This window comes from Arachis duranensis, chromosome 8 (assembly GCF_000817695.3).
Source record: "Arachis duranensis cultivar V14167 chromosome 8, aradu.V14167.gnm2.J7QH, whole genome shotgun sequence".
Taxonomy (NCBI): domain Eukaryota; kingdom Viridiplantae; phylum Streptophyta; class Magnoliopsida; order Fabales; family Fabaceae; genus Arachis; species Arachis duranensis.
This window is the reverse complement of record NC_029779.3, coordinates 25,417,859-25,433,996: the sequence shown is the minus strand read 5'-3', so window position 1 is coordinate 25,433,996 and position 16,138 is coordinate 25,417,859. Positions and strand designations below refer to the sequence as shown.

General features: G+C 42.6%; 1 protein-coding gene and 1 long non-coding RNA gene across 2 annotated transcripts; one reads left to right on the top strand and one right to left on the bottom strand.

Moving 5' to 3' along the window:
* Window positions 1–3,126: 3,126 nt before the first annotated feature.
* LOC127741110 (uncharacterized) lies at window positions 3,127–3,635 on the bottom strand. The gene is made up of 3 exons (XR_008002062.1): window positions 3,487–3,635; window positions 3,257–3,396; window positions 3,127–3,172 (listed from the first exon to the last, which is right to left on the bottom strand). It is a non-coding gene; the product is annotated as an uncharacterized LOC127741110 (long non-coding RNA).
* Window positions 3,636–9,540: 5,905 nt separating this feature from the next.
* LOC107461388 (uncharacterized) lies at window positions 9,541–11,580 on the top strand. The gene has a single exon (XM_016079864.1). It carries the CDS (start codon window positions 9,541–9,543, stop codon window positions 11,578–11,580), a length of 2,040 nt encoding a protein of 679 aa, XP_015935350.1.
* The last annotated feature ends 4,558 nt before the right edge of the window (window positions 11,581–16,138 follow it).

Sequence of the window (16,138 nt, the reverse complement as noted above, 5' to 3'; positions counted from 1 at the left end):
CATAAAATGTACTAGTACTACCACCACCACCACCTTGATCTAAATCAGCATCAATCACATCTAAGAAAATATAACACATTATCAATAAATTAAAGATAAAAGCTATTGTAATTTATTGTCTGATCAATAAACTATAATACTCACGAAGCAAGTCTTCAATATTACTTGGAAGATCAGGCTCTTTTTCAACAACCTCTTCTGTCACCCAAAAATCAACCTTATCAATAGTTTCAATATCGATTAGATCATATTGCGACTTTTGCTTTCTTTTTTTTCTTTCCTTCCTAACAAATTAAATACAATATATGATAAGCCTAGTATATTAGCTATACAAAATCTAATGATATGAAATGAAAGGATGAAATATAAATTACTTGGATTTAAGACGCAAATTATATGTAACATACACAATATCACTTAGCCTATCATGCTCCAATCTATTCCTTCTTGCTGTATGAATCTGATAAAAAAGACTCCAATTCCTTTCACACCCTGAAGAAGCAGATGCTTGGCTAAGAATGCGAACTGCCATTTTTTGTAAACATGGAGCAGAACTACCAAATAACCTCCACCATTCATCTATAAATTACAATCCCATATCTCAAGTATTAGTTATAAAATTAAGGAAATCATTACAATCCCATATCTCAAGTATTAGTTATCAAATTAAGGAAAACAAAACATAAAACAAGTAAATAACTAAAGTTTATTATCAAACAGATATTATTACCAGGTTGAAGTTTTTTTGTAGCTGGAACAGCTTCAGGCCTATCAAAGCTTTCCTTTCGATCTCTATATAAGTGTATTTCTTTCATTGCCTCAACTGAATCTAAATTATTAACCTTGCAATGCAATGTAACAAGATCAAGTAAAGCTCGCATGACATCAGGTGATTCTCTATAATTTTCAGAAAAAAGCACTCAGGATTCAAGAAATAGGCTGCTGCGTGAAGATTTTTTTTCAAATGTTTGTCCCATCTTGAGTTGATAATCTCTGTGTAAGTGACGAATGTACTCTTCCTATGCTTGAACATTTCTTTGATTCCATTTTCTGACCTCAACATACCTTCATAAACAATTCCCAATGATGGTTTATCATCGGCATCTACCAACCTCAGCAATTTAATCAACGGACTCACAATTTGGCATACAGTAAAACAATCATCCCAAAATTTATTGTCTAGGATAATTGCACTCACAGCTCTCTCATTGGCACTCCTTCCTAATTTGTGTCCGGTAAAGTGTGTATCAACAACCAATTGTTGTAATTCCGATTTGCTCTCAAAGATACTCATCAATGTGAGGAAGACAGTGGCAAAACGAGTTGCACCTGGACGAACAATCACCCTCCAATCCTCTTTTTGTCTTAGCCAGGACAAGAACACCGTATGATTATATACAAACACGGTAATTTTTGAAGCACGTGTTGCAAGGTTAGAAATATGTGGCATGCTGCTTATATCTTTTAGAATAAGATTCAAGCAATGAGCAGCACAAAGTGACGAATGAATATTTTCAAATTTCTTATTAATAAGCCTACTAGCAGCAACATAATTCGCAGCATTATCGGTCACTACATGAACAACATTATCAGGTCCAATCCATTCAATCACCTCTGAAAATTATGAATTACCTCTAATTGAATTGAAAGAGAATAGGAGGAATAAAATTAGATCTACAACAAAGTATAAGAACAACATAAAGGAAATTACAATAAAAGAATGGAAGAAGAATGAATCTAACAAGAAGGAATTGAGATGTAGAAGTAGAAGAAAGCAAAGATTAAAACCTAGATCTAAGAACTAATCCTAATCCTAATCCTAATTCTAGAGAGAAGTGAGAGCTTCTCTCTCTAGAAACTACTTCTAACTACTAAACTATGACTAATGGTAACTAATATGTGTTTCCCTCTTCACTCCTTGGGTTAAATAGCATTAGAAATGAGTTGGATTGGGCCCACAAGGCTTCTAAAATCGCTGGCCACGTTTTGCTTCAAGTGGACTAGGTGGCAGCAACGGCGCGTGCGCGTACTATGCGTGTGCGCGCTACCATACGTGTAGCAACTATGACAAATCTTATATCGTTTCGAAGCCCCGGATGTTAGCTTTCTAACCCAACTGGAACCGCATCATTTGGACCTCTGTAGCTCAAGTTATGTTCGTTTAAGTGCGAAGAGGTCGGCTTGACAGCTTTCCGGTTCTTTCATTTCTTCATGAGTTCTCCAACTTTACATGCTTTTTCTTCATTCCCTTGATCCAATCTTTGCCTCCTAAATCTGAAATCACTTAGCAAACATATCAAGGCATCTAATGGAATCAAGGTAAATTACATTTAGCTATTTTAAGACCTAAAAAGCATGTTTTCACTCTTAAGCACAATTAAAGGAGAATATATAAAACCATGCTATTTCATTGAATAGATGTGGGTGAAAGGTTATAAAATCCCCTAAAATCAATACAAGATAAACCGTCAAATTGGGGTTTGTCAGTAAGGTTGATATGCACTCTTCCTATGCTTGAACATTTCTTTGATTCCATTTTCTGACCTCAGCATACCTTCATAAACAATTCCCAATGATGGTTTATCATCGGCATCTACCAACCTCAGCAATTTAATTAACGGACTCACAATTTGGCATACAGTAAAACAATCATCCCAAAATTTATTGTTTAGGATAATTGCACTCACAGCTCTCCCATTAGCACTCCTTCCTAATTTGTGTCCGGTAAAGTGTGTATCAACAACTAATTGTTGTAATTCCAATTTGCGCTCAAAGATACTCATCAATGTGAGGAAGACAGTGGCAAAACGAGTTACACCTGGACGAACAATCTCCCTCCAATCCTCTTTTTGTCTTAGCCAGGACAAGAACACCGTATGATTATATACAAACACGGTAATCTTCGAAGCACGTGTTGCAAGGCTAGAAATATGTGGCATGCTGCTTATATCTTTTAGAATAAGATTCAAGCAATGAGTAGCACAAGGTGACCAGTGAATATTTTCAAATTTCTTATTAATAAGCCTACCAGCAGCAACATAATTCGCAGCATTATCGGTCACTACATGAACAACATTATCAGGTCCAATCCATTCAATCACCTTTGGTGCAGCATAAAATGTACTAGTACTACCACCACCACCACCTTGATCTAAATCAGCATCAATCTCATCTAAGAAAATATAACACATTATCAATAAATTAAAGATAAAAGCTATTGTAATTTATTGTCTGATCAATAAACTATAATACTCACGAAGCAAGTCTTCAATATTACTTGGAAGATCAGGCTCTTTTTCAACAACCTCTTCCGTCACCCAAAAATCAACCTTATCAATAGTTTCAATATCGATTGGATCATATTGCGACTTTTGCTTTCTTTTTTTTCTTTCATTCCTAACAAATTAAATACAATATATGATAAGCCTAGTATATTAGCTATACAAAATCTAATGATATAAAATGAAAGGATGAAATATATATTACCTGGATTTAAGACGCAAATTATATGTAACATACACAATATCACTTAGCCTATCATGCTCCAATCTATTCCTTCTTGTTGTATGAATTTGATCAAAAAGACTCCAATTCCTTTCACACCCTGAAGAAGCAGATGCTTGGCTAAGAATGCGAACTGCCATTTTTTGTAAACATGGAGCAGAACACTTCTAGTTTTACTTTTCTGAATCTCTTTCAATAAACCTTCTTCGTTGAAACTTACTTTCCTTTTACTAGTTTTACTTTTCTGAATCTCTTTCAATAAACCCTCTTCGTTGAAACTTACTTTCCTTTTACTAGTTTTACTTTTCTGAATCTCTTTCAATAAACCTTCCATTTGTTTTTCTACATCATACGGGACCTTAGAACACTTCTTAATGTCTCCACCCATCTTCGCCAAATGCTTTTTCATTCTATTAATTCCCCCGCCCCCAAAAGTACTCAGACAAAATAAACATTGGTAATGCGGCTTTCCATTTATATTCTGTAAAGCAACGTATCTCCAAGCAGGATCAGTTTTTCCCCGAACACTAGAAGTTTGTGACTGATTTTCGTTACTCGCGGGAGGAAGAGAACGCAGAAAATATAACACATTATTTTCAGCATTATTATTCCTAGGTAGGTCTTGGTTGATACTTTCTTCCATACCTAAATATTACCAGCAATCCAACCCAATAATCTCAACTCTCAAGTTCACAGCAAATGAACAAACAACATCCATTGATCCAAATTCTAAAATCAGAGTATACAAACATCTCAGGTTCAAAAAATTCAGAATTCAATTCACAAAAACATCTCTCAAAATCATCTCTCAAACAACATCTCAGATTTCACAAAATCAGAATTCAGAATTCAATTCACACTATCAGATTTCACAAAATCAGAATTCAATTCACACTATCAGATTTCAAAAAATTCAGAATTCAATTCACACTATCAGAATTCACAAAATCAATATTCAATTCACACTATCAGAATTCACAAAATCAATTCATATTTCATCACAGTTTCATGACTTCATCATAGTTCAGTCAGTTCACACTTCACAGAGTTCACATATCACTATCAGTTCATAACAGTTTCAGAGACTCAGAGTTTCATCAAAATTCTTTGTTCACAGAGTTCACAGAGCATCAGATTTCATCACAAAATCATGTTCATAACTAAATTAAAAAATAAAAATTACCTGGAAATGAGGACTTCAGTTCTTCAACGCTGCTGACGCTTCTCTGTTGCTTTCTCTCAGAGGCAGATGCTGACGGCGAAGTGGCTGAGGGCGCTGACCGTGCTGACGCTGGCTGAGGGCGACGCTGCTGAGGGCGCGACGCTGCTGAGGGCGCGACGCTGCTGAGGGCGCGACGGAGGTGGGTGCGTTGAGGGCTTCAGGCGTTCTGTCTCTCCCAGTGGTGGCCGGTGGGTCGTGGTGGGTCGTGGCCTCGTGGCCTCGTCGGTGTTGTGCTGTGGGAGTGGGAGTGTGGGTCTGTGGGAGTGGGAGTGTGGGACGCTGGAGGCTGGAGGCTGGAGGCTGGAGGCTGGACGCTGGAGGCTGGAGGCTGGAGTGAAGGCGAAGCAGGAAGCACGAACACGAAGTGACGAAGGAGAAGGAGAAAAGGGAATTAGCAATTAGGGTTCCCACCAAGCAAAACGCAGCCGTTTTGCTGCCAGCTTAAAAAACCGGCCGGGTCCCGGGTCGGTTCGACCGACCGGTAACCGGCCGGTTCGTCGGTTCAATTACGGTTAACAAATTTTGCGGTTTTCTTTGTTGAGCGAACCGCTTCAGCGTCCGATTCCCGGTTCGACCGGTTCGACCGGCCGGTTCGAACCGGTTTTCAGAACATTGGTTTTAAGTCAAGATAAAACGGCAAAACGTAAAGATACAGTTTTCATGAATAAATAGGGTACTTAAAATGTTAAAATTAGAGTTAAGTATTTTTTTTATCTCTAAGCTATAAGGCTAAAATTAAAATTGTTTTTGATTTTTTTAGTATTAAAATCATCCTTAACGTTACAAAACGTTATAAAATCGTCCTTTTATCTAAAAACAATATTTTTTTGAATAATTTTATCCTTAAACAAAAATAATAAAAAAATCTCCACGACCTCACCATTAATTTCACATCATCATCACCACTTTGCACCTCTTTCCTCTCTCTTTCTTCACCACCATCACTATTGTCACCAAAGCCATTCATTACTCACAATACTTTTTTTCCAGCAACAACAATCCCAAAATAAATTAACAGTAACATTCACAAAATAAATCAACAAAAAATTCATATTAAATAATAATTCAATAATCATCAACCACAATTTCAGTTTTCAGATCCAAAAATAGAAAAACAACAGAAATTTAAAAAATTAAAAAAATAATATTTATATTCTTCAAAATTAAAAAAAATAAAAAGAAAGGAAAAACGACGAACAACTTCTTGAAACTTTGTTCGAAGTTCCAGAACCCCTACCACTACTGTTAACCACCACTACTACCGTAACTGCCATGGTTATCAAAATCTCTGAGATTCTGTGACTGGTAGAGAAACAACAGATTACTGTTGTTGTTGTTGTTCCAAAAAATATGAATTAATGGGTTATTCAAATGTAAAGTAGAAGAAGATTGTAGATCCATGTAAGCATGGTGATGGAAAAAGAAAACGGAAAAAGAGTTAGAAGAAGGAGAAGAAGATGAAGAAGAAGAACCGTTATTGATGGCGGTTACTACACCAAACCTCATCGTCATCAAACCAGAATGTTGTTGTTCTTCCTGCTTCACTGCAGAAGAAAAAGCAAATAAGTAGCGCGGCGAAAACGGAGAGAAGAAGAATTGGTTATTTTTAATTATTTTTATTAATTATTAAGGGTAATTTGGTAAAAAAATAAAATTGAAGTAGAAAATGACGATTTTATAATGTTTTATAACGTTGAGGATGATTTTAATAACAAAAAAAAAGGTCGGGGACGATTTTGATTTTAGCCTCAAACCTTAGGGACGAAAAAAGTACTTAACCCTTAAAATTATCTATCATTTGTTAATAAAATATTTCTACATAGGTAAATTGTTACCAAAATTAGGGAAAAAAAGATTATTAAATAAAACAAAAGATTAAAAGATTGATTATCCATCTTGTTAAATTTGAAAAAAAAATATTATTTATTATGATGATAAATTGTTCCAGCCTAGCCCAACAAGCCAAGGACCCGTGATCGGACGGCTAACCGATCCGATGGTTAGCCACGCTCGACCTGAGAGCTGACCCGCACGTCAACTCCCTCTTGGCGTGCACCTGGACAACTGGAAAGGAAGTTTACAGGAAAGAGGATCTGCGAATGTTGGACCCACTATGGCACAAACTATATAAGGGAAGGGACATACCCGTCCCCCAGGTACGACACTCATTTTACTCTAATCGCCGGCTTTCGTACGGACACTGACTTGAGCGTTGGAGTCCTTGCAAGTGGCACCTCCTCCTCGTCAGCTCGAAAGAGGTTCATACCCTAGCTCTTTGGAGCTCTCCCAGGCTAAGCGTCCTACCACCCATCAACTCTCAGACTCCACAGAACCATACCCGTTTCGAACTTGAGCAACCGAACATAAATATTTGGTTGATTGATTAAGAATTAATTTTAATTTATAAAGTGATTATTTATGTTATAAAGTTTTAGATTGACATTAATATGTAGGATGATTTAATTTAATTTGGAAAGAATCAATCATTAAGAACAAGATATAAAAGAGATTGCTGCTACTAAATAGAAAAGACAAACATAACAATTATGAGAATTAATTATCAACAACGTCTAGTATGAATAATAAAGCACTAATCTGATTATATTTGGAAATAATCACTATTAAAAGCAATATATGGAGAAAATATAAAAAGATATACTGCTACTTAAAGAAAGGTGTTCATACCTTGGTCCAACACTATGGTCCAGGTCCAGACACACCAAAAGGCTCAATCCAAAGATTAGTCTTCTCTACCCACCGATCTCCTCTGAAGAGGTCGGATTCAATACAGATTTCATCTCCAAAAAGTCGGGCTCAAAGGATAGCTGGCAGATAACACTTATAAAAAAAATAAGTAACTGCCCCCAAAATCTCTCAACCCATTTTCAGGAGTCATATCTCAACTACCCTAAGATAAAGGAACGGTTATCCACCTTAAAAAGTGGAACTACTCTAACAGTGGTTATTGGATCACCACTATAAATACACTGACACCCCTCAAGTATCTCTAAGTTCCAATACTCTCTAAACCTGCTTGCCCCCTTGCTAACTTAGGCATCAGAGTGTCTTTGTAGGTACCTAACGTTAGGACTTTTGCTAGTAAAGAATTTATAAAAATATTCGCGTTGTAGATATAGCTTCTAAACTAACAGAAATCCCTTCGTACAAAAGTTTTGGTTATCACAAGTAACAAACCCCTAAATAAATTAATAACTGAAGTATTTAAACCTCGGGTCGTCTTCTCAAGGAATTGCAGGGAAGTATGTTCTTATTATTGGTTATGGAGATTGTAAATTGGGGTTTTGAGAATGAGGAATAAATATGAAAAATAATTTAAATGACAATTAAAATAAATAAATAACTGTAAAGCAAACTTTTGGGTAAGGTATGAGAAATTGGAAGTCCAGACTTAGTTATTCTTATCACTAATAATGAAAGTTGAATCTTAATTCCACTTAGTTAACCTTTGCTAAAGCAAAGGAAAGTCAAGGGACTAATTAATTTGACCTTCGAATCCTATTTATTTCCTAAGAAAAGGTTGGGATTATTGAAGTTCAGTTCAATTAGCAAAGATAACAGTTACCAATTATGTTAAGCTAAGATAACTCGTGAGTTACTGATTTCTAAACCAAGACCAAAAAGGGAAAAGTAAATTAATTCTACTGGAATGAAAATGTCTTCAAATTGGGAATAATCAATGGCATAAATAAAAAAAGGCAATATTAAACTGAAATACCTCAAATAACATTAAATAAGAAAATCATCATGAATGTGGCATAAGCCAAATAGGCAACATAACTAATACAAGCAAGCATTAAAATATCTTAGAGTAAGAGATAAATATAAAGTAAAAGAACATTGAACCTGGGATTGAGAGTCACTCCTAAAACTAAGAGAAGTCCTGTTACGGATCCGGCCCACGGATCCCGGACCCGTGACCGAACCCGAACCCGGTTCCTCGGGTCCAAACTCGTCTCGTCCTTCCAAAAGGCCCTGAGCCAGCCCTCTAGAGCTCCTAACCAAATTTTGAATTCAAACGTCTCCCTTATCTTAGCCAGATAAGATAAGATAAGATAACCACCATCACCTATAAATAGAGGACCCAGGTCCCTCCAGGTATTCATCCATTCCTCATACCTTACACCTCTTAGATCTATTCTGACTTGAGCGTCGGAGTGTCTTTGCAGGTACCTCCCCTCCGCTCCACCTGGACAATCCAACGTCCGACTCGACCCGCAGGTTCCCGATCCTACTCCTAGATCGTATCAGAGACATTCTGTACATTGGCGCCGTCTGTGGGGAACTTGCGACAGTCGAAACAGATGGAGGATATTCTGGAGGAAAATCCATCAAGCCAAGACGACTCCCGGCCACGTCATCCGACCTCAGAACAACAGGAGGTCACGAACCAAGCTAGGATAGCAAGCACCATCCACCGCACAAACGAACACATGGTCACAGACCCACAACACCCCGAGAAAGCAAGGGACAAAGCGGCGCAGATCATTCAGGATCTCTGCCTCCGAGTACAGGAACTTGAAGGCAAACTGACCGACAAAGGAAAATACGCCAACGAGCACGGAAGCCAGGCAACGTCCAGACCATGATCCCACCGCAGAAGGTCGCCAACCCGGCAACACGATAGGAGAGATGGCCGTAGTACCTCACGTAACCATCGACACGAGAAATCGCCAGAACGGCGACACAACAAAAAACACCACCGCAGCGCGTCCCACGATCTGAGCCGTCAACACGATTCGGACGAAGATCCGAGACGACGACACACCAAACGCACTAGAAACGACCACATCATAATGGGGGCCACGCCCTTTATGGAAAGAATCTTAAGAGCAAAACTCCCCAGAGGCTTCGACAAACCCACCGACATGAAGTACGACGGAACTAAGGAACCTCAAGAACACCTAACGGCCTTCGAGGCCAGAATGAACTTAGAAGGAGCATCCGACGCGGTCCAATGCAGAGCCTTCCCAGTAACCCTTGCCGGACCAGCGATCAAATGGTTCAACGCCCTCCCAAACGGATCCATAGCCAGCTTCCATGACATCACACGAAAATTCATGGCCCAATTCACAACCCGAATCACCAAGGCCAAACACCCCATCAGCTTGCTAGGGGTCACACAGAAGCAAGAAGAATCTACAAGGAAATACCTCGACCGCTTCAACGACGAATGCCTGACGGTCGACGGACTCACGGACTCCGTTGCAAGCCTCTGCCTAACTAACGAGCTCATGAATGAAGATTTTCGCAAACACCTCACTACTAAACCGGTATGGACCATGCACGAAATTCAGAACGTCGCCAAAGACTACATCAACGACGAGGAAGTCAGCCAGGTCGTCGCCGCCAACAAACGGCAGCACGCCGCTACCCAACACGGCAACCCGACTCCACGTCACAACCCACCACCCAAAGAGAACCAACGAGACCACCTCAGGCCAACCAACCGACCACCAAGAATAGGAAAATTCTCTAATTATACGCCCCTAACAGCACCAATTACCGAGATATACCACCAAATAGCGGATCGTGGCGTCATCCCCAAAGCCCGACCACTCAAGGAAAGGACAGGAGGCAACAAAGCCCTCTACTGCGACTACCACCGAGGCTACGGCCACAAAACACAAGATTGTTTTGACCTTAAAGATGCTCTCGAACAGGTCATACGAGACGGCAAACTCCCGGAGTTCGTCAAATTCATCAGAGAACCAAGGCGCGCCGACAGAGACAAATCGCCAGAAAGAGAAGGGCGCAACCCGAGAACTCAAAAGCTACCCCCCAGGGAAAACCCCGAAGAAGACCCGACCATCATAGTAAACGTCATCACGGGCAAGGACGTATCAAAAAAGTCAAAAGTAACAATGAAAAAAGACCTCAAGATAATGGCCGTCAGACACCACGACCCAGTCACCACAGCCGACAGCACGATAACTTTCTTGCCGGAAGACTGCCAACACGGCACCTCGGCCGAAGATGCCCCCTTCGTCATATCAGCCCGAATCGGAACAGGACTAGTAAGAAGAATACTGGTAGACACTGGCGCAGACTCCAACATCCTCTTCCGAGGAGCTTTCAACAAACTCGGGCTCCGCAACGACAACCTCCAAACACACTGCCACGGCGTCACGGGCCTCGGAGACAACTTTCTCAAACCAGATGGCTCGATTACCCTCCCCATCACCATAGGAACAAGCAATCAGAGAAAAACGATCTTATCCGAATTCGTAGTCTTAAAAGACTCCACAGCCTATAACGTCATTCTCGGGAGAAAAACGATCAACGACTTCTCTGCAGTCATCTTCACCAAATACCTCCTCATGAAGTTCAGGGCCGACGACGGCACCATCGGAACCATTCACGGAGATCGAGAAGTCGCAGCCGAATGCGACAACAATAGCCTAGCCCTAAGGAAAAAATCCCGGGACGCTGCCGGAATATTCCTTGCCGACCTTGACGCACGACTAGACGGCCAACCTAGACCAGAACCAGAAGGAGACATGGAAAAGCTACAGATAGGGCCAACCAAAGAAGAATACACTTTCATCAACAGAAACCTCCCGCACGACCTCAAAGAAGAACTCTCCCAACTCTTGAAACAAAACAGAGACCTGTTCGCATTTACACCAGCCAATATGCCGGGAATAAGCCCCGACCTAATGTCTCACCGTCTGGCAGTGGACCCCCTAGCTAAACCAGTAGCACAAAGAAGACGGAAAATGTCACCAGACCGAGCCGCCGAGGTCAGAAATCAAGTTAAAGCCCTGCTCGAAGCCAACCCGGGAACTCCCCTATACGACCTGGCTAGCCAACGTCGTACTGGTAAGAAAATCTAACGGGAAATGGCGAATGTGCGTCGACTACACAGACCTCAACAAAGCATGCCCGAAGGATGCCTTCCCCCTACCAAACATCGACGGGCTAGTGGATGCAGCATCCGGCCACCGATACCTCAGCTTCATGGACGCATATTCCGGCTACAACCAGATCCCGATGCACCGACCAGACGAAGAAAAAACAGCATTTATCACCCCGGACGGAACCTACTACTACACAGTAATGCCTTTCGGCTTAAAAAACGCCGGAGCCACCTACCAGCGACTTGTTAACAAGATATTTCGCAACCTATCCGGAAACAAAATAGAAGTCTACATAGACGATATGCTCGCCAAGACTGAATCCGGTGAACAACTAACCGACAACCTCATGGTAATAATGAACACCCTGCGAAAACACCAAATGCGACTCAACCCGACAAAATGCGCCTTCGGAATGGAAGCAGGAAAATTCCTCGGCTTCATGATCACGCAACGCGGAGTTGAGGCAAACCCAGAGAAATGTCGTGCCATCCTTGAGATGACAAGTCCCAAAAACCTCAAAGAAATCCAAAAACTCACCGGCCGACTGACCGCGCTATCCCGGTTCCTCGGGGCATCGGCCCAAAGGGCAATCCCTTTTTTCAAACTAATGAAAAAAGGAACCCCCTTTAAATGGGAGATAGAACGCGCAGAAGCATTCCAACACTTCAAAAGGGTTCTAGCGGAACCTCCAATCCTCGCCAAACCCCAAACAGGGGAAACACTTTACTTGTACCTCTCCATAACGGAAGAAGCAATCGCAGCAGCACTCCTCCGGGAAAACGAGAAAAAAGAACAAAAACCCATATACTTCATAAGCAAGGCCCTACAGGACACAGAAGCTCGCTATTCACGCCTGGAAAAGCTAGCTTTCGCACTCCTCTCGACTTCCCGACGGCTACGACAATACTTCCAAGCTCATCCCATAACGGTCCGAACCGACCAAGCGGTCAAACAGGTATTACAAAAACCCGACCTAGCAGGAAGAATGCTAGCATGGTCCATCGAGTTATCCCAATTCCAAATCAGGTTTGAACCCCGAAACGCCATCAAAGCACAGGCCTTGACCGATTTCATCGCTGAAATGACTCCGATTAAACTCACCCCCGAACCATGGAAACTGCACGTCGACGGCTCATCAAACTCCACTCACGGAGGCGCCGGAATTATACTCGAAAACCAAAACGGGATCATAATTGAACAATCAATACGATACGACTTTCCAGTATCAAATAACCAAGCAGAATACGAGGCCCTCTTAGCAGGCCTAACCTTAGCCCGGGAAGTCGACGCAAAGGTACTTGAAGTAAATACCGATTCCCAGGTAGTCTGCTCCCAAATCAACGGAAGCTACCAAACCCGGGACCCCCTACTCCAACAATACCTCAACAAGGTAAGTGAACTGAAGGAAGGATTCGAAAACATTACCATACAACACGTCCCCAGGGAACGAAACGCCAGGGCGGACCTACTCTCCAAACTAGCCAGTACAAAATCAGGACACGGTAACAGATCACTAATTCAGGAGGTCGTTAGGTCGCCTTCCGTATCAACAATAATCAGCGCATATCTAACATCCTCAAACCGGGAGTCCTGGACATTCCCTATCCTACAGTACCTCCTCAACGGAACCCTACCATCAGACCCAAAAGAGGAAAGACGAATAAAAAGAGAAGCCGCCAACTACTCCATCATAGCGGGACAGCTATACAAACGTGGATTCTCGCAACCCCTACTCAAATGTATCGAACCCGGGGACACGGAGTACATACTCCGCGAGATCCACGAAGGCTGCTGCGGTCACCACATCGGAGGAAAGACATTAGCCCAAAAAATCATCAGGGCCGGCTACTTCTGGCCCACGATCATCCGAGACTCCATACAATTAACAAAAAGCTGCGACAAATGCCAAAGGCACGCCAATATCCTCCAAGCCGCCCCGCACCAACTCAACACTATATCGGCAGAACGGCCGTTCGGCAGTTGGGGAATCGACCTCGTCGGGCCCTTCCCCACAGCACCCGGCCAACTCAGATATCTCGTTGTCGCCATAGACTACTACACCAAATGGATCGAAGCTGAACCCCTGGCCTCCATAACGGCGACCCAATGTCGAAAATTCGTCTGGCGACAGATCATTACCCGATTCGGAATCCCCGAGGTCATCATCTCAGACAACGGAACCCAATTTACCGACAAAAAATTCAGAGAATTCCTAGAAGGATTACGCATATCCCATCGCTTCAGCTCAGTAGAACATCCCCAAACAAACGGACAGGTGGAATCCGCGAACAAAATAATCGTTAAAGGACTCAAGAAACGGCTCGACGAAGCCAAAGGACTATGGGCAGATGAGTTGGGGTCAGTCCTATGGTCGTACCGAACAACACCCCAAACGAGCACGGGAGAAACGCCTTTCCGATTAACATACGGCGTAGAAGCAGTCATCCCAGTGGAAATCGGGGACCCCAGCCCCAGGAAAATAGTCGGAAGTAACGATGAAGCAGCCGAACGAGATCTTATCGACGAAGAGAGAAGCATAGCTCACATCAAAGAGTTAGCGCTCAAACAACGAATCAGCCTAAGGTACAATCACGGCGTCATCCGACGGGAGTTCGCGACCAATGACCTCGTCCTACGACGAAACGATATCGGCCCTTCAACCCCAGGGGAAGGGAAACTCGCCCCCAACTGGGAAGGACCATACAGAATCAAGGCCGTAATCGGAAAAGGAGCATACAAACTCGAACGACTCGACGACAGCGAAATACCAAGAACTTGGAACGCAGCCAACTTACAAAGATACTACACTTAAGTTAATTCCACTGCATCTCCATTACAAGTCATTTCCGTTTCTCAAACACGGAACAAAGACACGGCCATCACTGGAGGACTGATCACCCCCCAAGCCGAACACACGGATATCCAAAAAACCGACCAAACGACGGTTGACGAAAACGAGAAAACAAACCCTCAAATATATGAGAAGGCCCGAACGGCCAAAAAACGCCACAAAAACGGATCGTACAAAAAGACCCAAAACGGCCGAAAATACCATTAAAAACAAGTTACGGCCCTTAAGCCACTAGAAATATTCAAAAACAAGCAAAGTTCAAAACTAATTACAGAGAACTACTCAAGGTCGACAATCCGACCATCACGGACAGTCTTAAACGCTCCCATCACGGACACATCCACGCCAGGAGCCAACACCAGAACCTGCGCCTTCATCGTCTCCTCGGTAGCAGAGATGGCGTCCCTAGCATCAGCCAACAGACCCGTCTTCTCCTTCTTCAAAGCTTCAACCTCAGCCTTCAGAGTTTTCGACTCGGCGAGAAGCACGGCAGCTTGAGAACCCGCATCCGAAGTACGCTTCCGCTCCTCTGCCAATTGAGAAAGAAGCGAAGTCTCAACACCGGCAAGTCGGAGAATCTCCGCCCCGGCATCCTCTGAAGAATTCACCGCCTTCTCCTTCGCAGTATTGGCGGTCTCAAGCTCCTCCTTCAGCTTAGTCACATCAGCCTGAGCCTGCCGAAGCTTCTTTTCCAACAAACCCACTTGGGCCATCACGGGCTCAGCCTTCCGAACAACCACGGCAGAGCGAAGGAGGGCACGGTAAACCGATTTAGCCTGAAACGAGACGTCACAGCCATCGAAAAATGACTCCGTTCCAGGCATCAAGTGCTGATCAATAAAACCCGTAGCATCAAAACGTCGGTCCATCACACTAGGCACCAAACCCTCCTCCTCAAAGGTCTCACTGCCCGGCTCCTCAGGCCTGCTCCTCTTCCGAGAAGCCTCAGCAGCCGTCACCACGACGACCTCAGGCGAACCCGCAGAACCGGGAGGAACCTGAACGCCAGTAGGCGCCCCCAAAGGAACCACCCCCTGGGAAGCAGCCTGAGAATCCACAGCCGGATTCGAGACAGGAGTGGATGGAGACGACGACCCCTCCTCCCGAACCAACACTGCCTTCAGCCTTGCCAAAGAAGTCAGCCCGCTAGCCATCTCAACTGAAGGAAAACAAGAGAAGAGTTAAAAAAAAAAAGGAACACACCAATATATGTCCGACAAGCCTCAGGATCCCCCATAACGTCTCGAGGATTCAACGGACGCTCGCTGAGGAATGGATTTTTGATGGTTTAGAATTTCACAAATGAATTCTCGTTGCAAGTATAGTTCCTAAACCAAACAATAATCCTTTCATACAAAAATTTGTTTGTCACAAGTACAAACCCCTAAAATCTATAAACCGAAGTATTTAAACCTCGGGTCGTTCTCCCTAGGATTTACAATAAAGTGTTTTGTTATTGGTTGTGAGTTATATTTGGGGTTTTAGATGAGAAACATGAATAGTAAATGGTGAGAAAACTTTATTAACAAAATGGTCTTGGCAAGATTTGGTTGTCAAGGGTCTTCATCATTATCACTAGCCACAAGTATGGTAGTTGCAAGGATTAATCCCACTTGGTCATCCTTAAATCAATTAACAAAGGAAAGTCAAGTGAGTTATATCAATCCTAGTCCATAAGTCCTA

Coding starts and splice junctions, on each gene's coding strand:
- LOC107461388 (XM_016079864.1), top strand. CDS start 9,541: ATGGGGGCCACGCCCTTTATGGAAAGAATCTTAAGAGCAAAACTCCCC.